The sequence below is a fragment of the Mesoplodon densirostris genome, chromosome 4 (genome assembly GCF_025265405.1).
Source record: "Mesoplodon densirostris isolate mMesDen1 chromosome 4, mMesDen1 primary haplotype, whole genome shotgun sequence".
Lineage (NCBI taxonomy): Eukaryota > Metazoa > Chordata > Mammalia > Artiodactyla > Ziphiidae > Mesoplodon > Mesoplodon densirostris.
In genome coordinates this window covers 151,559,677-151,583,514 of record NC_082664.1, presented here as the reverse complement: position 1 = coordinate 151,583,514, position 23,838 = coordinate 151,559,677, and the positions used below count along the sequence as shown (strand labels likewise).

The following is a 23,838-nucleotide window of genomic DNA, read 5'->3' as shown; positions in this document are numbered from 1 at the left end:
CCAGTCCAGTTATTGAATGATTTTATAATTATTAAGATACCACGGATTTTATTTAGCCTTGGCGAATAGAAAACTGTGTGCTAAAATAGAGGACAGTTTGTACCAAGAACATTACTGTCATTTTTCACATCATAGCTACAACTCTCTGTATAAACTATACCTAGTGATACAGATTTGGATGAAATATTGCCTTTCATAGTTCTTTCCCCTTATTGGGTGATGAACATATACTTAAATAAGAGATGAGGCTTAGCAAGAACAAATAATACTTTAAATTTACATTGTTTGGATTAGAGAATCCCACAGTTAATAGTACCTGTGCTTGAGTCCCATGTCTACCTAGCCTCCCCACATCTTCTTCAGTGATGATTGCATTAAAGTCATTTGCTTATTTAATCCAGAGGTTGGCAGATTTTTGGTTCATCACCTGTTTTTTTGTTTGTTTGTTTGTTTTGTTTTTTCTTTGGTTTTTTTTGTGTGTGTGGTACACGGGCCTCTCACTGTTGTGGCCTCTCCCGTTGCGGAGCACAGGCTCCCTACGCGCTGGCTCAGCGGCCATGGCTCACGGGCCCAGCCGCTCCGCGACATGTGGGATCTTCCCGGACCGGGGCGCGAACCCGTGTCCCCTGCATCGGCAGGCGGACCCTTAACCACTGTGCCACCAGGGAAGCCCTATAGTGGCTTCTTAACCACTGCGCCAGCAGGGAAGCCCTATAGTGGTTTATTAACCACAGCGCCACCAGGGAAGCCCTATAGTGGCTTCTTTTTGTGAGATTTATCATGCCAGTCAATGAAAACTTTCCTTATATCAATAACTGGGAGGTTTGTATATATTAGAATTAGCTTTGGAGTCTCTTATCCTTACATAACCTAGTATGTTGAAATTGATGAATTATTTGCTGGGAAGGAATATGTAGTATCCTCAAAGATGTTATTCTCATGTTAGCTGGACTCGCACCTTTTTGTCTTTCAGCCCAAGAAGCAGCAGGAAAGACAACCTGACATAGGGAACTGGGGACTGCTGTACAGAGAGAGAACTACAAAACACCCTCAGTGCAGTAGGAACCCTAATCCAAAGTCCCTATACTTTTATCAGAGTGAGTAGCATTTGTCCCAACTGTTCTATATTGAGTCATACTTTCTGATCTATTTGCTTTATGAACTTTCCTAGATATTTTGTAATCTCTGCAAAGGTTCTTGACCTCCAGAACATATGTATGTTGCCCATATGATAGGTATCATCATAGGTTAAGATTAGATAACTGAAAGTGAAGGTAGCCTTGAATTGGAGAGTATAAGCTCTATCTGAGAGCTCTATCTACGGGTCCTAGCTGATTGGTTTTAATTTTGGGAACATCAGTCCACTGTTGTCAGGTCTTGCTGTTTTTCAAGAGAAGCTGGAAACCTGGGATTTTTATTTGACATTCCCCAATTTCTGAATGCTAACAATTAATTTTTTAAAATTAATATGTGCTGGCTTACCAAACATGCCTGTGGGTCAGATTTAACTTGTTTGCCAGTTAACAACTTCTGTATTTAAGTTATCATTATAAATTATATATCCTCCCTATTTATATCAGGAGGGAGAAGAACAATGAAATGAAAAATTATATATGCCTTTTGTAACTGGCTTGGGTTACTGATCGTTCTTGCTGAATGACTGTTTCAGTATATAAATTATGAGTACTGTGATTGAAACGTTTTTCATCAATCTGTTTTCACCCCTTTTCAATGGAAAATAACCATTTTTTGCTTGACGTGAATACTTCTAACAATAATGAAATGTGTTTATTCAACAAAATATTTTGTAATATTCATATTAGGCATAAAGGGGATTGAAGAAGAAACTGTTTAACTGGGAATTGATTTGTATACCTGTAAAGCACTTGAGTAATGGTAAGTTTAAGTGCCCCAAAAGGGTGGTGTACAGACAGCTTCTGTAGGAATACAGAGCAGAGGAGGATCGAGGTGGACAGAAATGAACCCAGAAGAAGTAGAATTTAAGTTGATTCCTGAGTAAGATTGTTATAGGCAGAGTGAAGAAGCGGACAACATTTACGAAGGAAAGAGCAGTATGAGCTAGAAGCTTGTTTCCAGTAACGAGGATGATTTGTTTCAAACAGATAGGCACAAAAGGACCCTCTGCTTTTAGGCAGAGTGGAGTTAGAGCAGTTACTGAGTTTCTCCTAGGTGCCAGGCACTATATGGAAGCTTTCTATTTTTTTTTTTTTTTTTTTTTTTTTTTTTTTTTTTTTTTGCTGTACGCGGGCCTCTCACTGCTGTGGCCTCTCCCGTTGCGGAGCACAGGCTCCGGACACACAGGCTCCGCGGCCATGGCTCGCGGGCCCAGCCGCTCCGCGGCATGTGGGATCCTCCGGGATCGGGGCACGAACCCGTGTCCCCTGCATCGGCAGGCGGACTCTCAACCACTGCGCCACCAGGGAGGCCCTGGAAGCTTTCTATATACATTGTCATAAATAAATATGAGCACACTTTTTAAAATAACTAATTAATTTAGTTTTGGCTGCATTGGGCCTTTGTTGCTGCATACAGCTTTCTCTAGTTGCAGCTAGCGGGGGCTACTCTTCGTTGCGGTGCACTGGCTTCTCATTGCAGTGGCTTCTCTTGTTGCAGAGCACGGGCTTCAATAGTTGTGGCTCGTGGGCTCTAGAGCGCAGACTCAGTAGTTGTGGCACATGTGTTTAGTTGCTCTGGGGCATGTGGGATCCTCCAGGACCAGGGTTCGAACCCATGTCCCCTGCACTGGCAGGCGGATTCTTTTTTTTTTTTTTTGCAGTACGCGGGCCTCTCACTGTTGTGGCCTCTCCTGTTGCAGAGCACAGGCTCCGGACGCGCAGGCTCAGTGGCCATGGCTCACGGGCCCAGCCACTCCGCGGCATGTGGGATCTTCCCGGACCGGGGCACGAACCCATGTCCCCCTGCATTGGCAGGCGGACTCTCAACCACTGCGCCACCAGGGAAGCCCTGGCAGGCGGATTCTTAACCACTGTTCCACCAGGGAAGTTCTGAGCACACCTTTTTTTTTTTTAACATCTTTATTGGAGTATAATTGCTTTACAATGGTGTGTTAGTTTCTGCTGTATAACAAAGTGAATTAGCTATACGTATACATATATACCCATATCCTCTCCCTCTTGCGTCTCCCTCCCACCCTCCCTATCCCACCCCTCTAGGTGGTCACAAAGCACCGAGCTGGTTTCCCTCCCTCTGCTATGTGGTTGCTTCCCACTAGCTGTTTTACATTTGGTAGTGTATATATGTCAATGCCACTCTCTCACTTCATCCCAGTTTACCCTTCCCCCTCCCCATGTCCTCAAGTCTATTTTCTACGTCTGCATCTTTATTCCTGTCCTGCCCCTAGGTTTTTCAGAACCATTTTTTTTTCTTTTTTAGATTCCATACATATGTGTTAGCATATGGTATTTGTTTTTCTCTTTCTGACTTCACTCTGTATGACAGACTCTGGGTCCATCCACCTCACTACAAATAGCTCAATTTCGTTTCTTTTTATGGCTAAAAAAATATGGAACACTTCACGAATTTGCGTGTCATCCTTGTGTAGGGGCCATGCTAATCTTCTTTGTATCGTTCCAATTTTAGTATATGTGCTGCTGAAGCAAGCACCTGAGCACACTTTTAAGGAGTTGAACTTACGGAAGTTTAGTAACACGTCCAAGCTCTTATAGGTAATTGAAACAGCAAAACTGGGATCTGACCCCAGTCCTGTTCACTTTCCACTCAGCATACTTTCCAGGAAAATTGGGCTGGTTAGGGTAAATTATGTAGAGCATGAATGCCAGGTCTAGTACTCCTTTCTGGGGAAATTATTTAGTAACTAGAAAAGAAGTAATATGATGAGAACTGGGTGTTTTAGGAGAATTTAAATAAGTGGCTTGTGAGGAGAGGCACTAAAACAGAAGAAAAAAACTGTTAAAATAACCCAGGTGTGAAGTGATAAGAGTCAGAATTGGGATGCAGAAGAAAAGAGCATGAAGATATTTCAAAATGAAAATTATTGGAACTTGGTGACTTAAAATTCTAGGGGATGAAGCAGAGGGAAATAAGTTTAATTGACATGTATTTGCAGTTATAATTGAGTCTGTGTTGCATTCATTCATTGCTGTTCTTTTGTCAGAATTCTAATAATTGGTAATGAATTTTCTTTGCAATCTTAAAATATTTGATCTTGAATTTTTATGCTGAGAATTTTTAGGTTAAAAGACTTAAAGGAAAAACAAATTTTCTCAAGAACTTGGTTAAGCTAATTAAAGCTGCATAATATCTTAAGGTTGAATAAATGAATGAAAGTTTAAATTATCTTTAAATGAAAAGAATAAGAATTCATGAATGCTCATGAATTTATGTTTGGCAGGGACAGGATGGACTTTGAAAGTCATTCTCTTTGTTTTTTTAGATCAAAGGAAAAAAAAAGGACATTGACCTAATTGCTTACTAGATATGTGACCTTGGGCAAGTTATTCAGTCTCTGAATATCAGTTTCCTCATTTAACAATGGGGATATCAGTAATACCAACATCATAGGGTTCTGGAGAGAATTAAATGAGATAATATAAATAAAACAATAAAGACAGTTTTTGACCCATAGTAAGCTCTGAATAACTATCCGAGTGGGGTAGAGAGGACAGTCTGTAGGTTTGATTATGAATGTTAAGAGTCAGAAATCACATTTTCTGAATTCTCTTTAATTTGTAATTTTTTTTTAATTACACCATGCTAATCCATTTTTCTCTGTATGTCTGGTAATCTCATTCTTTACCTCCTTGGATTTGTAGTTTTATAATCCCACAATACATAGAGCAATTAAGGAATTGTTCTGCCTTCTCATGCTCTTTCTTCTTTTCCTTCCTGAATACCAGGCTAATGGGCCCTCCAAATTGTTTACCTACCAGAAAGGTACAATAGCAAGGGGATGCAAGATTTCCAGTTTCTCCGTAGCTACCCCATCTTTGCCACTACACATAAAGATAAACTAAGATACCCTTTTATGACTTTTGGTCTTTTCCTGAATCTTCATGGAAAGGTACATTTTGTGGCCTAAAAATGAATAACTAACGCTGATTCTTTTCCTTTTCTCTTTCTCTCTCTTTTTTTCTTTTCTTTTTAAGTAAACTGTGAAATCTTTTGTGCTTTTTATCTGCCAGGATAATAGCTTTTTGTAAGAAAGCTCTTGACTTATGAAAATAATTGCTAGTTTGCTACTGTGCAGGGCAGTTTGGCTTGGGGAAATTGCTAGTGTTACATGTTTTAAATTTTAGTCTTACTATTCAGAAGCAGGGATTGTGATATAAAAAATTTGGTGGTCGCCAACAAACACATGAAAGGATGCTCAACATCTTTACTCATTAGAGAAATGCAAATCAAAACTACAATGAGATATCATCTCACACCAGTCAGAATGGCCATCATCAAAAAATCTAGAAACAATAAATGCTGGAGAGGGTGTGGAAAAAAGGGAACACTCTTGCACTGCCGGTGGGAATGTGAATTGGTACAGCCACTATGGAGAACGGTATGGAGGTTCCTTTAAAAACTACAAATAGAACTACCATATGACCCAGCAATCCCACTACTGGGCATATACCCTGAGAAAACCATAATTCAAAAAGAGACATGTACCAAAATGTTCATAGCAGCCCTATTTACAATAGCCCGGAGATGGAAACAACCTAAGTGTCCATCATCGGATGAATGGATAAAGAAGATGTGGCACATATATACAATGGAATATTACTCAGCCATAAAAAGAAATGAAATTGAGCTATTTGTAATGAGGTGGATGGACCTAGAGTCTGTCATACAGAGTGAAGTAAGTCAGAAAGAGAAAGACAAATACTGTATGCTGACACACATATATGGAATTTAAGAAAAAAAATGTCATGAAGAACATAGGGGTAAGACAGGAATAAAGACACAGACCTACTAGAGCATGGACTTGAGGATATGGGGAGGGGGAAGGGTAAGCTGTGACAAAGTGAAAGAGCGGCATGGACATATATACACTACCAAACGTAAGGTAGATAGCTAGTGGGAAGCAGCCGCATAGCACAGGGAGATCAGCTCGGTGCTTTGTGACCGCCTGGAGGGGTGGGATAGGGAGGGTGGGAGGGAGATGCAAAAGGGAGGGGATATGGAAACATGTATATGTATAACTGATTAAATTTGTTATAAAGCAAAAAAATAAAAATAAAAAAAATTTAAAAAAATTAAATAAAAAAAATTTGGTGGTCATATTGTACTTTTAATCTGTGAATATTTACTTGAGTTTTTATAGAAATAAGATATTTATCTTCTCTGGATGCTTGCACATTGCCAGCATATACTGAAAGATTTATCAGTACCGGTGGGGAAGGTTCTTTAATTCTTATAACATATCATTTTAATGTCATTAATGGGTAGCATAGAATAGTTGGTGATTTAGAACAGTGTTTCTCGAGAACTCCCTGGCAGTCCAATGGTTAGGACTCGGCGCTTTCACTGCCCGGGTTCCATCCCTGGTAAGGGAGCTAAGATCCCACAAGCTACACGGCGCAACCAAAAAAAAAAGTGTTTCTCAATCTTTTTCCCCTTATTGCCCTCCCCCCCATCCCCAGGAGCCTTTTAAAAGTTTTTTCCTAATTGGCTTCCTACCTCCATAAAATTTTAAGTCCACATATATATAATAGTTACCTATTTATGTATTATATGTATAGCTGTGTTTTATACATAAATAGTAAGGGTTTTTTTTTTTTTTTTTTGTACTCCCATTCCCCAAAGAATCAGTGTTTGCGTTCTTGAGGTGATTCTGCCTGCATTGATGGTTTACAGCAGTGGATTCTCAAAATTTTTGGTTTCAGGACCTTTGTATTCTCTAAAATTATTGAACACGTTGAAGAGCTTTTGTTTATGTCATATCTAGCTAAAATTTTATCATGTTACAAATTAAAGTGAGAAAAATCACAAAATATTTATTAATTTATTTTAAAATATTTTATGAAAAATAACCATTTCTCCCTCCCCCCTGCCCAAATGGTTTGGTGAGAAATGTTGCATTGTTACACATTTTTGCAAATCTCTTTAAGGTCTGGCTTAATAGCAAACAGCAGGATTCTTATAGTTGCCTCTGCATTCATTCTGTTACAATGTTAAAAAGAAAAGCTGGTGTCATACAGATATGTAGTTGGAAAAGGAAGGAGTATTTTAATAACCTGTTCAGATAATAGAGGTTTCTCTTCTTCGATATTACACCAAAATGTAACAATTTGTAGTTTCTTAGAGGGATAGTTGCAGTGTAGGATCTCATACTATATAAAAACCTTTTGTCTGTTACTCTAAAATCCAGTGTTCTTTCACTTTGAATAAATCTTTTGTTCATGAATAATTTTGTACTATCATACATTGGTCACTTAGGAAATATTGGTTTACTGACTTATGCAGACCTTCCAAATGTCGATAATAGTACCAACTACTCACATGTCATTAATATAACCACTGACCTTATCAAAGACTCTCTAAAAATTGGAGATACTTGTCAAGCTTTTTTTCATTTGAATGTTGTCCTCGGCAATAAATAGTATTATTTTTCTTGAAGTGACAGGCTTATTACTTCATTCATTTTTGAGAAAATATCTGCCACATACTCAAGTCTGAATAACCAGAGTTTGTCAGTCGTTCCTTGAAATAAAAAACTTGTTCTGTGAAAAAGGTGACTCAATTAGGTTGTAACTCAGACAATTGCACAAATGCTTTTTCTTCAGTCATCATACTTTCTATATGCAGCAGGAATGCTTTATGTGTACTTCCCAGTTTGTCACAAAAAATATTAGCAAGACGTGTGTTCAGGCTCAAGATTTAATAAAATTAATAATTTTATTGTGACAGTGTGGTGATGAAAATTACAAGGTAGTTTACTTCAGTGCCACTGTTATGGTTTGGCTCCTTGATGAAGCTCCAGGTTTTTACCCACCATTGCTTTTGCACCGCAAATGCCCATGTCAACATGGTGGAAAAGGCAAATAACTAGTTAGCATTAGTATGAAAACAGTTTTGACCTCCCCAGGGGTCCAAGGAGCAAACATTGAGAACCACTGATTTAGAGCTTGGACTTCTACTGAATCTCAGCTCCATCACTTATTAGCTACATCCATGACCTTGAGCAATTACCCCGATTCCAAACCAGACAAACACACTATCCCTGATGAATATAGGCCCCCAAAATCAACAAAATGTTTGACACTTGCTTTTCTATCCTAACATTGTTAATGGTTTTTTTTAGTTTGATACACTGTATATGTATTTACAGAACTACAGGAAAGGGAGGGTTTTAAAAAGTAGCATATATATAAAGCAGAGCAGCCAGGATTAGATTCTGAAATGACTTGCCATCATGAAGTAAAAAAGATGTTTGTCAAAATCCCAAATTACATTCCTAGGCCTAAAGATCTTTTATTTATATTCCTAGGCCTAAAGGTCTAAAGATTCTCAACAGTTTTAGGTTTTTCTTTTTAAAGTCAAATGCTAAACCTGCTTTGTTTTGTAGAGTCAAATGCATTATTGCTCTTGGTTCTGAAATTTGCATTAAATACCCTCCCCCCATTCTACAACTGTCTTTTCAAATAATTTAGGTGAAGAAAAAAAATCTGTTAATGGTAAACAGTGAATGTTTATCAATTCAGGGAAACTTCAGTGGCAGAACAGTGTCCTTTGTTTAGTCTTATCCTGTATGATCTTTGAACATACACTCATCTGTAAATACACATACACGCATTTTGGAGGAACCTTCATTTCATTTGGGAGGCTTTTGTTTTGTTTTTTAATAAAGTGAGATAGAACCTCTTATTACCTTCTCATGTTATTTATGCCAAAGAACCACTTGCTATATGGGAGAAATGGCACATGGGGTTCTTCCATCTGCTGTAATTGATTATTGCCTGTGTGGTTCCCAAACAGTTCCTCTGCCTGTTAGTTTTTGAATTTTAAATACTCTAAAAATAAATAAATATTTTGTTCCCAATTACATAAGTAGTATCTTCATTTAAGAGGATTTTAAAAGTACAGAGAAGGTACAAATCAGAAAAAAAAATCACAGTTAACTTTGCCATCCTTGGATATATTCTTTCTTATCCTTATTGATGGTTAATAGATGCTTTTTTTGGTCCTAATTGGGAACATATTGTATATACATTTCATATTGTGCTTTTTCATTCATTATCAGCAATTTCCTCCTTCAAAAAGAATTCTAAAGTATTTTTAATGACTGCTTAACTTTCGAAAAAAATCCATTCTCCTAATGTTAGATATTTAAGTTATTTTAAGTTTGTCAGCATTATAAATATGCTGTAAAACACATCCCTTGTGTGTGTGTGTGTATATACATATGTATATATAATTTTCTCCTGATTATACCCTAGTTATTCTATTGAACGAGAATGATTGGTTCAAAAGGGCAATCTTTTACAAGGCTCTTAAGGTGAGTTGCCACGTAGCTTTCCAAAAAGATTGACCCAGCTTCTCATTTAACAGTGTTCTGCCAATTTCTCCACATCTCCACCAGCACTGATATTATGTTCAGTGCTTTTTAAACAGAAAACATTATGCAAGTTAAAACATGAACTTATAGCAAAAGTTTAAATGCTTAAGAGTTAATAATACAACACATAGCAAACTGTATTTCTCATTACCAGGAGTCCAAGCTGAACCTAGACTTAAAGGATTTTCCTTAACATTCTGATGGTGCGGAGTCTTTAGTACAGATTCCCTTCTCTAGTTCATAACATTTTTTGAACCAGTACAGACCTACTTGTATACAGTGGGTCAGAGATAAAAGTTCAGTTTGTATCCTTTTGATCTTTATTGTTTTTCTGTCTCTACCTCAGCCTGTGTGTTGAGACAGCTGCACAGAGTGGTTTAGGGTAGCGTATAAGTGCATTTTCCTTTATTATATAAAGCAAGTTTGGATAATGTATGATTGTAGTGTGTGAGTTCTTTGCTAATTCTGTGTAAATTTCAGGTGTGCAACAGAGGAACATGGCTCAAGAAACTAATCACAGCCAAGTGCCTATGCTTTGTTCCACTGGCTGCGGATTTTATGGAAACCCTCGTACAAATGGCATGTGTTCAGTATGTTATAAAGAACATCTTCAAAGACAGAATAGTAGTAATGGTAGAATAAGCCCACCTGGTAAGTAATTCTTACCTGGTAAGTAAAACACAGCACTATTCATAATTGAGATACACCTGAATAGCACAGGGTACCCAGTACCTTTTTCTGCTTTCACATTTTACTTCTATTACTACACTTACATCAGGAAAATGTCTCATTACATAATGTGATTATCAGTGGTAGGGAAACAGGAATAGTATCTTTACCCATTGAAAAGAACTACTTCTTACTTGCTGTGTTAGAGAATTCTATTATCTTATTAAAATAGAGGCACACTTCATTCAAGTATATATAGCTGTCTTGGAAAATAAGGTGTAAGGGAGTGAGGGCTGTACGAGGACCTTGCTTCTTTTATCTAGGATGACTTTTGAAGCCAAGACAGTTGTAGAAGGAAAGAGTGAGTTATATATAGCCACAGCTGACAGTAGAAAAAGCCTTTCTCCATTAGGAAGGAGAGGTGTAACAGTTTGACTCAGAGAAAGGGATGTTCATCCCCAGTTCATGTGAGTTCTTTATGCATTTTTATGTCAAAGGATTTTCCTGGAATTGAAGTGGCTTTTGTTTCAGTAGTTGTGTAAGAAGGATCATGAGGATTTTGAGTATAAGCTTTGCAAAAGTAAAGTGTTAATGATACTCATCTAGGATAGTTCTCATGTAGGTTAATGCCTAAATGTATAGGTTTTTGTGGTGAATGAAAGTGCAGGCTGTTACTTAGTTCATTTAAAATTGTGTGTAGAGTCTTGCTCATCATTGCTTCGTGTTGAAGCCAAAAGCTAGAATCATTTAATCAAAACTTCTTTACTTAAGGCTAAGATAAAATGAATATAAATTATTGTTTTTTAAGTCATCATCTATATTTCTGCCTTATAAAGAACAGGTAAAGTAATATAACCTGAGCACAGATTTTAATTTTGAACTTATGTTTGCCTTACTGCAAAATTCTTTTTTACATGAAATATTTGTGCGCTAGTACTTGGAAGATATTTGTGAATTAAAGGGTTTGGGTAATAATCAGTCCTAAGAAATAGTAGTTTAATTTTGGATATATACATTTTGTATATGGTTTCCTTGGTTAAAATCAGCATTCTTTTCATAGGAAAACTATTGAAAAAATTTTAACTAAAGTAATGAACCGGCATATTATCTAGTAAAACAAAATCCATATACTATATTTCGTGGAAAACTGATCTTGATTTTTGTAGATGAGGTGTTGGCCTGCCCAGGGTACAGAGTCACTAACCTGAGATGTGGTCCTGTTACAGCACCTTCTGTCAGTAGTCTGTCTGAGTCTTTACCAGTTCAGTGCACAGATGGCAGTGTCCCAGAGGCTCCGTCGGCGCTAGACTCTACATCGTCATCTATGCAGCCAAGGTAAGATGTAGCCTCTGAAGTGTGATTGGAAAGCTATTGAAAAATAAAGCATATATGCCATGTGACCAGTTCCGTTAAGAAGGAAAACTATGTAGTCACTTTAGGATTAACTGGCATAAAATTGTATCTGTCTCATTATTATTAGTGACTAGTCAGAAAAATCTTTTTATTGGTTTTAAATTGGGGTGGGAGTAGGGAGTTGTCTTTTAGTCTCAGATTTCCTTTCAGACAGGTTTTTCTTTATTTCTCTTCATAATATATCCTGACCAACCCTTGAAGTCCTTCTGAAGCATGTTCAGGTCTTCTAGTCATAGGCTTATTATGCAAGTACTAGTGCTTTGTATTAAAAAGTACAGTCTTGTCACAGGTTCCCTTCGTTTAATATCATGGTGTGGTACTGATATCTATTTGTATCGTAGTATATTTTTTCTTTTTAACTTTGAAGTCACATCATTTAGAAGCCTGAAAACACAGAAATGTTTGTTTTATTCTTATTCTACTGTTAGGAAACAGATATTAAGTTTCTACTCTGAAGTTCCTTTTTCCAGTTTATAATGGGAGATATTCAGTTCTGCTATGCCAGTGTGTCATATACAACTTGTATTAGGGTTCCTGAATTATGTCTTTATCATACTAGTTTTCATTTAGTGAATTCATACACAGTGGACATACACTGCTGCTTTATTTTCAAAGCAATAAGCTTCTGGTCCAAATTGGTCTCAGGTTTCAAAGCTCTATAGTTATGTTTAAGTTATAAAAAAATGTATCTCTGATTAATTCTTGTCTTAATGATCTACTTACATATGTGAACTCTTATTAATCACTTTAGTTACTATTCATGCATAGAGATCATCTTTTAAAATCTAAATATTTTTGCTTTTCTAGCCCTGTATCAAATCAGTCACTTTTATCAGAATCTGTAGCATCTTCCCAAGTGGACAGTACATCTGTGGATAAAGCAATACCTGAAACAGAAGACCTGCAAGGTTTGCACATGAACTAGCATATATTTTGTCATTTATTTAACATTTGAATATTACAAGCCAGGCACTATCTTAGATGTGTATGTTTTTTAAATGACCTGCCTAAGATAACATAACATAACATTTTTACATTTGTTTTCTTTATGAGCAGAATATTTTATATCCTCAAGTATTTAATTGACTGAAATGTTGGGAGCCATTTCCCACTTATATGTAATTAGGTCATCAGCATGAACATAGAAAATTAAAAATCTGTTTTGTTTAAGAAATATAATTAAATGAATGAGTGGTGGTATTATACTGTTCTCTTTTACTGTTTTGCCCAATTTAACCTAAATACTATTTCCTCTCCCAGCAAACTGGGGCTGCTGGTTGGAGAGGAATCTCTTGCTTTTGACTCAGGTTATCTAAGTGACTGATTATTTTGACTGGCAGTGACCTCCTCTTTCCCTGTGTGTGACTATCAGCACAACAGTCACATTCAGTTACTCTTATTTACAGCATGGTGTCTCTTGTTCTTGCCCATGCTCTTTATATCCACATTATGTGGATTAAAGTGAAGTGGATCTAGGAAGACTTGAAAATGTGTTTGAAGGCTTTCTTAGTGGGCAGAGATGGTGGAGGAGGCATTTAGGATGCTGTTAAAAATCTGTGCTTAATTATATTCTGTTAGTGTGTGGAAACAATGTGTAAGTTGAGAAGGATACTCTGGAAAGACAAGTCCAAAGATGAGCTGTGTGTCATTTTACCTATGGCGAGATTTAAAGGGAGAAGATGCCATGCCCAGTGAAACCTTCCATTGTACATGGTGTTCACAGGGTGGTGACAGATATATCTGGCAATCTTAGCTGAAGTTTAAATTCAGTTAAGCTAGCTAATTTCCCTTCCTCTGATTTCATGCCCAACAAATGATTGGCATAATTTGCCTCTTTGTAGATTTTGCTATAGAAAAATGTACTGTCTGGCCAACATAAGTATTCCAGTATAATATTCCCATATGGGAATAATTTTTTAGTTAAATAGGAAAATATAAGGACGGGCAGAGATAAGGAATATTTTAAAAACAGAAATAGAAGAATTCCCCAAATCTAGTTATCCATTAGACATGGGAAATAAGACAGGGGTGGTATTAAAGCTTTCAGTTGTATGACAGTTGAAATGGCAATGGTGTGGTTGTTTGCAACAGGGACGTTGAAAGAAGTAATGGTTAGACAAGATTTTAGATAGAGTAAATTGGAATTGGTCAAATTTCAAAACTTAAAATCTCAATTGGAGGTTGTAGATAGTTAATAGGTATTTAAATGTATGATCAGTATTATGTCTGAGATTTGGAAGTCCTTGGCACAGGTTGAAAATGAGAGGCAAAATCAAGAAGAGCAAGTAGGATAATGAGTCAGCAAAGGGGAGAGGAAGAAGTCATCTAGATCCTGGTTAGTTTTAGGCCACAGATGTCAACAGAATTTTCAAGAAGCAAGGGTTGCTTAGCAATTTTGAGAGAGAACTAAGTAAGGAAGAATGAAAATAGGCTGCCAACCATGAAGGTGTTATTTATGTTTTACAATCGAACAAATTTTAGAATGTTGGTAGTGGGAAAATATATGCTGCTTAAGAATAAAATAGCAGGCATTTCCCTGGTGGTGCAGTGGTTAAGAATCCGCCTGCCAAGGCAGGGGACACGGGTTCAATCCCTGGTCCAAGAAGATCCCACATGCGGCAGAGCAACTAAGCCCGTGTACCACAACTATTGAGCCTTCACTGTAGAGCCCGTGAGCCACAACTACTGAGCCCATGTACTGCAACTACAGAAGCCTGCACACCCTAGAGCCCGTGCTCCTCAAGAGAAGCCACTGCAATGAGAAGCCCACGCACCACAACTAGAGAAAGCCCACACACAGCAACGAAGACCCAACGCAGCCAAAAATAAAATAAATACATAAATAAATTTTTTAAGAAAAAGAATAAAATAGCAGTTGTTTTGCAAGTTTGACAAAAAATGAAGATTGTAAGTTGGTGAACTAATGTAATATGAAGTGACATTTATGGTGTATGGAGAACAATATAGTTTTCTCCACATAGCCATAGATACATTAATGCAAACGGTGGTCTTGATGCCATTTTAGGAGAAATTGTAGAGGGGTTTTAAATTGTATAGACCCCTTTTTTCACTGTAATTTCAATGACTTTTAAGTTAAACCAGTATTAACTTTTAAGTACCTTTTAAAAACTTAGCATTCATAATTTCAGCATAGCGGAATCTTTGAACAATCAGATGTAAGTTTCATGTGAGTTTGAGAGGATTAGTTTTCAATGGGTAAAATCTCTTAACAGCCTAGTTTTTTAAAAATATCTTATACTGTTGAATTTAAAATGTCTTATTATAAACATGCACACGAATATATGTATATATACACATATATATACACATACACTGATAACACATAATGAACTTGTGATTTCCCTATTTGATAGGAACAAATGCAGAGAATATTTTTTCCATCTACTTAATAGATGGACGAAAAGAGAAGAAGCCTTTGACTTAAGTCCTGTGGTCATTTGAGCTGTAACTGGAACCTAGGCACCTGACTCTAGGCCATTATTCTTTCCACTAGACAGTTGTGCTTCCTGGACTAGGATGTCTTTGTGTGTGTTTCTGTTGCCATATCCAGCCCTCCCTCAGTTCCCAGGGTAGGATCAACTGGTTTGGTGACCTACCCAGGTATCTATTTTCTTCCTTATTATTGCACTTGTATTCCTCAAGGGAAATTTTTTTAGATAGGAAGATCATCCCAGGTGGAAGAGGGTACAAGAGTAGCATCTGTGTGCCTAAGCCAGAATTTCCTAACATTGTTGTTGGAGTTTTCAGAATAGTGTCCTTGAAACAGCTTTTTTTCTCTGTAGGTATTCTGCTTATAATTAGGTAAGTTGCCACCAGGTGGGTGGTTCTGCTTCCATTTTGTCCTCACGGCTCTGAATAATTTTTCTACTTTTTAACGGAGAAGCTCTGAAGAATTTTTTTCATGTTTACCTGAGAATTTACCATATTACTGCATCTTTCTCGTTTAATTATGCCTTTTAACTTAATAAACAACAGTACCTCACTTACACAGTATCAGTTAGGAATGACAGATTTCCAGTTTATGAAAGCTTAGCTTTGTATTAAAAAAAATTTTTTTAAGGTTTTTTTTTTTTTTTTTTTTTTTGGCTGCGTTAGGTCTTTGTTGCTGCACACGGGCTTTTCCTAGTTGCCGTGAGTGGGGGCTACTCTTCGTTGTGGTGCGCGGGCTTCTCATTGCGGTGGCTTCTCTTGCGGAGCACGGGCTCTAGGTGCACAGGCTTTAGCAGTTGTGGCATGCAGGCCCTAGAGCACACAGGCTTCGGTAGTTGTGGTGTGTGGGCTCAGTAGTTGTGGCTTGCAGGCTGTAAAGCGTGGGCTCAGTAGTTGTGGAGCACGGGCTTAGTTGCTCCTCGGCATGTGGGATCTTCCCAGACCAGGGCTCGAACCCATGTCCCCTACATTGGCAGGCAGATTCTTAACCACTGGACCACCAGGGAAGTCCCAGCTTAGCTTTTTAAAAACAAAAACTTTTAAGTGTCTTTGTGCACTCTAAACTATCATACTTCATTTCTATTAGAACAGTATGCTTAACTTCAGTTAACCTCTCAGTCCCTCAGATACTGGAGCAGAGTAAAAAGAATATGGAATTTGGATTCAGAAGTTCTGTTCTCATGTCTTGACACCTCCTCTTCTCTGAACCTTATTTTAATTACTTTTGAAGGAGAATAATAACCATGTCCACCTTAGAAGTTATTAGAAGTCAGTGAAATAAGATGAAATGTGATTTGTTAATAACTACATAGGACATTCTTATTCTGTATAATACCAGTGTTTTGGGAGGCTTAGCATAAGAGAATATTGAAGCTTTCCAGCAGTAGAATGTAATCATGACTAAGGTGGTGAGCTCTCCATCACAGAAGTGTTTTCAGAGAGCTGACTTACTGTCAGGAACAAAGTAGAGGGGATCTCTGCACTGAGTGGCAGAGTAAATTAGAATTCTCATAGTCTTTTCAGCTCTGAGGGTTCCTTTCTTCATACCAAGTTGAATTGTCAGATCAGTGGTTCAGAACAATCAGAGGGGAATAGTCCCTTTCAACTAAAAATCAGAAATTTGTATGGATTAAAAGTCAGAGATGGATTTTTGAAGAGTGGGTGATAATAGCCAGTACAATCTGGACAAAGTTGGAGGACTAACAATTCCCAATTTAAAAACTTAATACAGGCTACAATAATCAAGACTACATGGTACTAGTATGAGGATAGTCATATAGATCAATGGAATAGAATTGAGAGTCCAGAAATAGCATTCTCACATTTACAGGCAATTGATTTTCCAACAAGGTGGTGCCAAGATCATTCCATAGGGAAAAAACATATGATGCTGGGCCATTTAAACAAAGTTGGATTCCTACCTCACACCATACACAAAAATTTACACAAAATACATCAAAGACCAATATGTAAGAGCTAAAACTATAAAACTTGTAAGAGAAAACAGGCATAAATCTTCATGACCTTGGATTAGGTTTCTTTAGACATGACACCTACAGCACAAGCAAAGAAAAAATAGACACATTGAACTACATCAAAATTAAAAACGTTTTTGCTTCAAAGGACTATAAAGAGTGAAAAGACAACACAGGGAAAAAATTTGCAAATTGTATATCTGATTAGAACATATAAAGAAATATAATTCTACAATAAAGACAACCCAATTTTTAAAAGGGCACAGGGTTTGAATAGGCATTTCTCCAAAGAAGATATAAAAATGACCGAAGTGTTAAGGATGTGGAGAGATTGGAACCCTTATTCATTACTGTTGGGAATGTAAAATGGTGCAGCCACTTTGGGAAACAGTTTGACAGTTAAAAAAGTTAACTCAAAGTTAAATAGAATTAACTATATGACCGAGAAATTCCATTCCTAATTCCCAAGAGATTGAAAAAATTGTTCACACAAAAACTTATATAAGAATATTCATAGCAGCATTATTCATAATTAACAAAACACGGAAAGAACCCATATGGCTGTCAACAGATGATTGGATAAACAAGAAGTGGTATATTCATACACTGGAATAGTATTCGGCCATAAAAAGAAATGACGTTCTGATACGTGCTGCAACGTGGATGAACTTTGAAAATATACTAAATAAAAGAAGCCAGGTACAAAAGGCCAGCGTATTGTATGACTCCATTTTTGTGAAAGATAGGCACCATGAAGAGGGCTTTTTTGCTGGAGAAGAGTTTGTAAAAGCAAAAGCATACTGGTAGGAAAACACGAAATTTGGGAGGTAGAACAACAGTTGCTAGAGTGGCCAGTTCAGACAAGTATGTGTTGGAACTAAAGTTGGAAAGATTGTCTAGAATCAGGTCATGGAAAATCTCTAAGGTATTGGGTTCTAATCCATGATAAGGGAAGAGAGCCATTTTGAAGGTTGGTTGCTTCTTTTTGTTTGTTATAAGATGACACAAAGTTGTATTTTAAGGATTAATTTAACAGTATTTTGCCTCCAAATAGCTGCTATTAGAAACTGATCTCATTTACAGGGCTGCTCTCTTCAGGATGGTGGCCACCAGCCTCATGTGATCACTTGAAATGTGGCTAGTCCGAAGTTAGATATTTAGTGCATATTTATTTGCTAGTTACACTCTAGTTGTAACATATACAGTGCTTTTGAAGACTTAGTAGCAAAAAAGACAGTGAAATATTCTATTAATACTTTTCATATTGATTTTGTATTTAAATGATAACATAAATTAGTTTTATCTGTTTCTACTTTTTAACATACCTGCTAGCAAATATAAAATTAAATATGATTCTCATTATTTTTTTTTGGACCCTATTTTTTTTGGATCCTATTAGCCCGCTATGCAGGCTAATTTTTCTCTTGACTATTAAAAATTTTTTTCATTTTGTAATGGATTTTTTTTTTCTGTGTTGGTCTTCGTTGCTGTGCGAGGGCTTCCTCTAGTTGCGGTGAGCGGGGGCTACTCTTTGTTGCAGTGCGCGGGCTTCTCATTGCGGTGGCTTTCCTTGTCGCAGAGCATGGGCTCTAGGCGCACGGGCTTCAGTAGTTGTGGCACGTGGGCTCAGTAGTTGTGGCTCACGGGCTCTAGAGCACAGGCTCAATAGTTGTGGCACAGGGGCTTAGTTGCTCCACGGCATACGGGATCTTCCCGGACCAGGGCTCGAACCCGTGTCCCCTGCATTGGCAGGCGGATTCTTAACCACTGCGCTGCCAGGGAAGTCTTGTAATGGATTTTTGAGCTAAGAATAACATAAAGATCATTTTGTCCTCCCCCTTATTTTGCAGGTAAGGAAGTGAAGTCCAGAGAAGGGAAATGAATTTTATCCTAATGGGTCATTGTAAAAGTGTACATTTATTCACTAAATATCTGTTGAGCAAACGCTCTGTGTAAGCACTGGGTATACAGTGGTGAATAGAAATAGTCCCCACCCTCAGAATGCTTAGTGTAATCCTTGAATGAGACTTGTCGTAACAAGTTATATATATGGATATATGTTATATATATAACATGTCCAAATATGTAAGGGATATATGTTATATTACATAGATATTGTATCTACTGTAAGATAATGTTCGGGGATTACGTATTAATGTCATCTTATGTTCAGTTTTATTTTTCACCATGTGTCTTGACTATGCCCCCAAACAGGTAGTGCTAAATAGTTTTATGTACTCATTGTTATATTTGTGTACTTTTTTCTTTCTTTTCTTTCTTTTCTTCCCTCCCTCCCTCCCTTCCTTCCTTCCTTCCTTCCTTCCACAGGACGCAGATCAGGGGACCTTGTTCCTCTTGAATGTGGTCCTCCATGTGGGTCGTTAAACTAATTTTACCTGCCTGGTGCTTTTTGAAGTATCTTTAAAGTAGTGGCCAGAAGGCTTTGTCTAGTTGAGATTACCATTAAAAATTATTAGCAAGTGCTGTACAGTTTATCTCTCAGCCTTTATGCCATTGCATAGGCCTCCCAAATAGCCCTTTAGGACCAGTGGATGCAACACAGGCAGCTACCTATTCTTAATCATTAACAAGTGGGTATTCTCTGTTTACAATTCTCAATTCAGAATATGAAAAACTGCCTAGTTCTGGGGAAACTGTCCTTATTTTGGCTTCAGGTTCAATAAGAGTATGGCCCTTTGGCCCTTAGTCTACTGTATAGCTTGTTTGCTTGCTTACTTGCTTGCTTATTTATTTATTTATTTATTTAGTATGGCCGTTTTAAAAGATTGTTTCCTTTTATGTAACTTAGAGTTTGATAATTATGGTTTGCCTTGATCTTAAATCTCACATGAAAATTGGGGAAACAGGAGTAATTTCTAAGAATCTTAGACTTTTACAGAATACTGTTATCATCTTGCCCATGAATTCATTTGGTAAATGTTTAAATTCAGGTACCAGCCAATAACTGCAGGTAAGCTAAGGTTACCTTAGTCTGGTGAGGATATAGTGGACATTGGTCAGCCTCAAATTTGAACCCTAGTTTATAAGCTTTTAGCGTGCCCCCTGATCCTTCACTTCAAAGGTTATGCAGTTACCTCAGTTAAAGAGAAACCATTTGCTTTGACAGATCTTTAGGGTTAATACTGCGAAATGTCTCTGTTGAGGTATGCAGTAGCGTTTGTATCCATAGCAGATAAATGTATTTTCACTATTCTCCATTTCCAGATACCAAAGTTTGTGTCTCAGTAGTTAAATTGGTTTTGTTAAATATGTAATCTTGTGGGATAGTGGTGTTGTTTCTGCCAGTAAAGCATTATTTATATTAGTATATTTGAATATCAGACTTGCTTGGGAGAATAGGTATGCCTTATAGATTTCAAAGGTAATAAATAGAATAGATTCTTTTCTGATTACAAGTTAACTATTTTTGAGCTCTTTACACACAGCCAAACCTTATCTGATACTGTTCTAGGAGCTGGGGATAAAGCAGCAAGTGAGACATTCAGCCCCTGCCCTCATGGAGCTTACATTCTAGGGGCATATACTTATTAAAAATAAAAGGCTTTATGTATCCACATTTTGTTTCAAAAAAAAATGTAGATATTGGTAGCACTGTCTCCCATCTAGCTTTAGAATGTCCAGGTGGAATAATCATGTTATAGAGTTCTTCATTCATGCATATTTATTTGTTAGTTTGTGGTGTTCTGCCTTTTGTCATGTTTTGTTAAAATATGAGATAATGTGTTAACATAAGCAGGTTAGAATCCATTACATCAAATGTTTGAGCATCTACTGTGTAGTTCACTGTGATAGGTGCTGGAAATTCAAAGAGGGAATAGGATGCTATCCTTCTCAGCAGGCTTACAGTGTAGTTGGGGAAATGGAGCACATAAATACAATAGGTAAATAACTCAATACTAATTCAGTTCAACAGATATTTATTGAATGCCTGCTGTGTAGTAGAGGCACTGGTAACAAGGATGAAAATGACAGGTTCCTGCCCTGAAAGGTTAAGGGCAGGTTAAAGTCAAATAGGCATTTATAATGTAATAGTACAGAAAGTGCTACCGGGCATAGTAGGGTTTCCTAGTGTAAGTTGTGGGGGAGGGAATGGAGTAAGAGCTGATAATATAAGCTTAAACAAAAAAGACACATTGGAGTTAGCCAGGTAAGGAGGAGAGGGACAAGAGGGGCATAGGAAAAGTGTTCCACATAGAAAGGGCAACTTTTACAAAAAGCCCAGAGGTAAGAGAGAATTTAGTATGTTTAGGGAAACTGCAAATACTTCAGTATGCCTGAAGCATGGAGTATTGTTGAGGAATGGGGAGAGACAAGGCTAGAAAAGAAGGATGAGAAAAATCCTGAAGGACCTCTGGGCTTTATTTATCCTGGGGGTTTGTGGGGAGTCGTCAAAGAATTTTAAACATTGGAGGGCACATCATTAGATTCTCATGTAAGGCAGATGATTTGGATGCAATGTGTGAAGCATGGATGGAAGAGGGGGCTCATGTGAAGTGCCCAGAATTTGGTAGAGAGTACTTAAGGGAATTAAGGGTAATCAGAATGAAACATTGCAAGATAACTGAAACAGGGTTTCCTGGAGGCTTTAAAGGGCAATTGACCTAGGTGAAATGAGAGAAAGGAAGTCCTTTTGAATTGGTTGTACACAGCAAAGGTACCTGGCATAGTCCCATAGATTGGTTAAGTGGTAGATTACTGAAGAAGGAGGACTGGTTGGTGATAAAATTGGAGAGATTAAATCCTTGATCCCTGGCAAGTCACTGACTGTTTTATAACAAGATACCATGTCTGCTAGGTCACCTGATAGATTCTAACTCTAGTAACAGCATTTGGGAGGGCCAGGGCAGTTAGTGAGAGGGAGTGGCGGGGGTCACATTAGTTAGGATTTAGGGGGCAATAATTAGACCTGAATTTTGGTGCAGCTGGCCTTGGCTTCAACACTTAAATCAATTTATTATCTTAATTATAACATTTTAATCAATTTATCTTATTCTCAATATTTTAAAGGTTTTATATGAAACATTCTGAGAATTTTGAACATACTTAGTATTCCACTAAATCTTGGTTTCAGGCTTTTTCCCCTTATTCTCTTTGAAATCTACATAGTTCTGAGCTCAACAATATTTAGAAGTTTGCATGTGACCATTTTCTTACACACTCCCTTAGAATACCCAAGTAGTATTTGTGTGTTGTATGTCTTTTATTGGTCAAATACATAATTATTAGAAATTTTAGAAAATAAAGTGCTTTTAGAGTCACTTGTTAACATGCCAGTGTATAGTCTAGATTTTCTCCATGTGTGTATACATACATGCATACTTAACATACATAGATGCATTTCACCAAAAGGGGGTCATATTATATAAACTACTTTGTAACTTAATGTGAGCATCTTTCCATGCTAGTAAATAAATAAATTACTCAGTTATCCTCTGAATAAACAGATCAGTGGGGGTGGGGTGAGGGGTAACAACCACCCAAATTTCAAAATCTCATTGAATAATTAAATTTTACCACCTTCCTATTTTTATCAGCTTCAGTATCAGAAACGGCACAGCAACCATCTGAAGAGCAAAGCAAGTCTCTTGAAAAACCAAAACAAAAAAAGAATCGCTGTTTCATGTGCAGGAAGAAAGTGGGACTTACTGGTAAGGGCCTAAATCACATGGTTTAAAATTAAGATTTTATTTATGGTGATGCATGACTTACTATTTTTTTTTTTTTTTTTTTTTTGCTGTACGCGGGCCTCTCACTGCCGTGGCCTCTCCCATTGCGGAGCACAGGCTCCGGACACACAGGCTCCGCGGCCATGGCTCGCGGGCCCAGCCGCTCCGCGGCATGTGGGATCTTCCGGGATCGGGGCACGAACCCGTGTCCCCTGCATCGGCAGGCGGACTCTCAACCACTGCGCCACCTGGGAAGCCCATGACTTACTATTAATGGCTTCAATTAAGATTGTTTCTGTTCCCATATGAGTTAATAATGGATATGCTTCACCTTCTGAATTTTCTTAAATAAAAGTAGCTTTAATTACATACCTAATAGTGAAATGAATAACTTTTCTTTTAAAAATTCGTTTCAGCTGAGTTTGAGAATATTAGACAGGTAAGGTCAGTGCGCCAGGTGCTGTGAAAGGGCAAAGATGTGGCTCCTGCCTTCAGAGAGCCGAATTTGTTGTGTGAGAGAGAATATTTAAGTCCTTGGTGAGCTGTGAAGTACTTTCTCTATGTAAAGTGGCTAGTCACAGGTTGTCATGAGGGTTCAGAGAGCTCATATATGTAAGGTGATAGCCACGTGCTGCCACACAATAAGTAATCAGTACATGTTGACTACTGTAACAGAGCTCTGTTAGCTGGGATTGTTATTAAGAGATGGAGAAGAAAATGTTTGAAATATTACTTGGATATTTGGCAAAGAGAGTACATTTAAGTGCAGTCAAGTAGATTTCTTTGGGAATTCAGGGATGGGTGTGAGTAATTTATATAAAAGAAGAGGAGTAGAGGCCCATCAAAGTCCTGAAGGTAGACTGTTTCAGCTGGGTCTGGAAAGATGAGTGGGAGTTAATAACTGATGGAAATGGGGGCATTTCAGGCAAAAAAAAAAAAAAAAAATACTTTGAACGAAAGCTCACAGAAAGGATAGGGCATGTTTAGGGGACCGTAAAAGGGGATTGTAGCACAAAATATGTGAAGAAGGGGGTTAGATACCACCATAGAGAGAAGGCTAATGATGTGTACTGTGGTTAATTGATGGGGAACAGTT

At 37.6% G+C, this 23,838-nt stretch overlaps 1 protein-coding gene and 1 non-coding gene across 5 annotated transcripts in view; one reads left to right on the top strand and one right to left on the bottom strand.

The window, feature by feature from the left end:
- ZFAND6 (zinc finger AN1-type containing 6) overlaps nt 1–23,838 on the top strand; it is a 78,325-nt gene that overhangs the window by 51,407 nt on the left and 3,080 nt on the right. For 2 of the 4 annotated variants that reach the window (XM_060095370.1, XM_060095372.1), the window contains exons 2-6: nt 974–1,097; nt 10,028–10,198; nt 11,443–11,551; nt 12,437–12,537; nt 22,611–22,724. In XM_060095370.1, coding sequence (XP_059951353.1) covers nt 10,045–10,198; nt 11,443–11,551; nt 12,437–12,537; nt 22,611–22,724 — 478 coding nt within the window. In that variant the 5' untranslated portion in view covers nt 974–1,097; nt 10,028–10,044. Of the gene's footprint in view, nt 1–973; nt 1,098–1,823; nt 1,897–10,027; nt 10,199–11,442; nt 11,552–12,436; nt 12,538–22,610; nt 22,725–23,838 lie in introns of all 4 variants that reach the window. The other 2 variants (XM_060095371.1, XM_060095373.1) reach the window with 2 other exon arrangements.
- On the bottom strand, nt 3,539–3,645 carry LOC132489926 (U6 spliceosomal RNA). Its single transcript, XR_009532292.1, has one exon. It is a non-coding gene; the product is annotated as a U6 spliceosomal RNA (small nuclear RNA).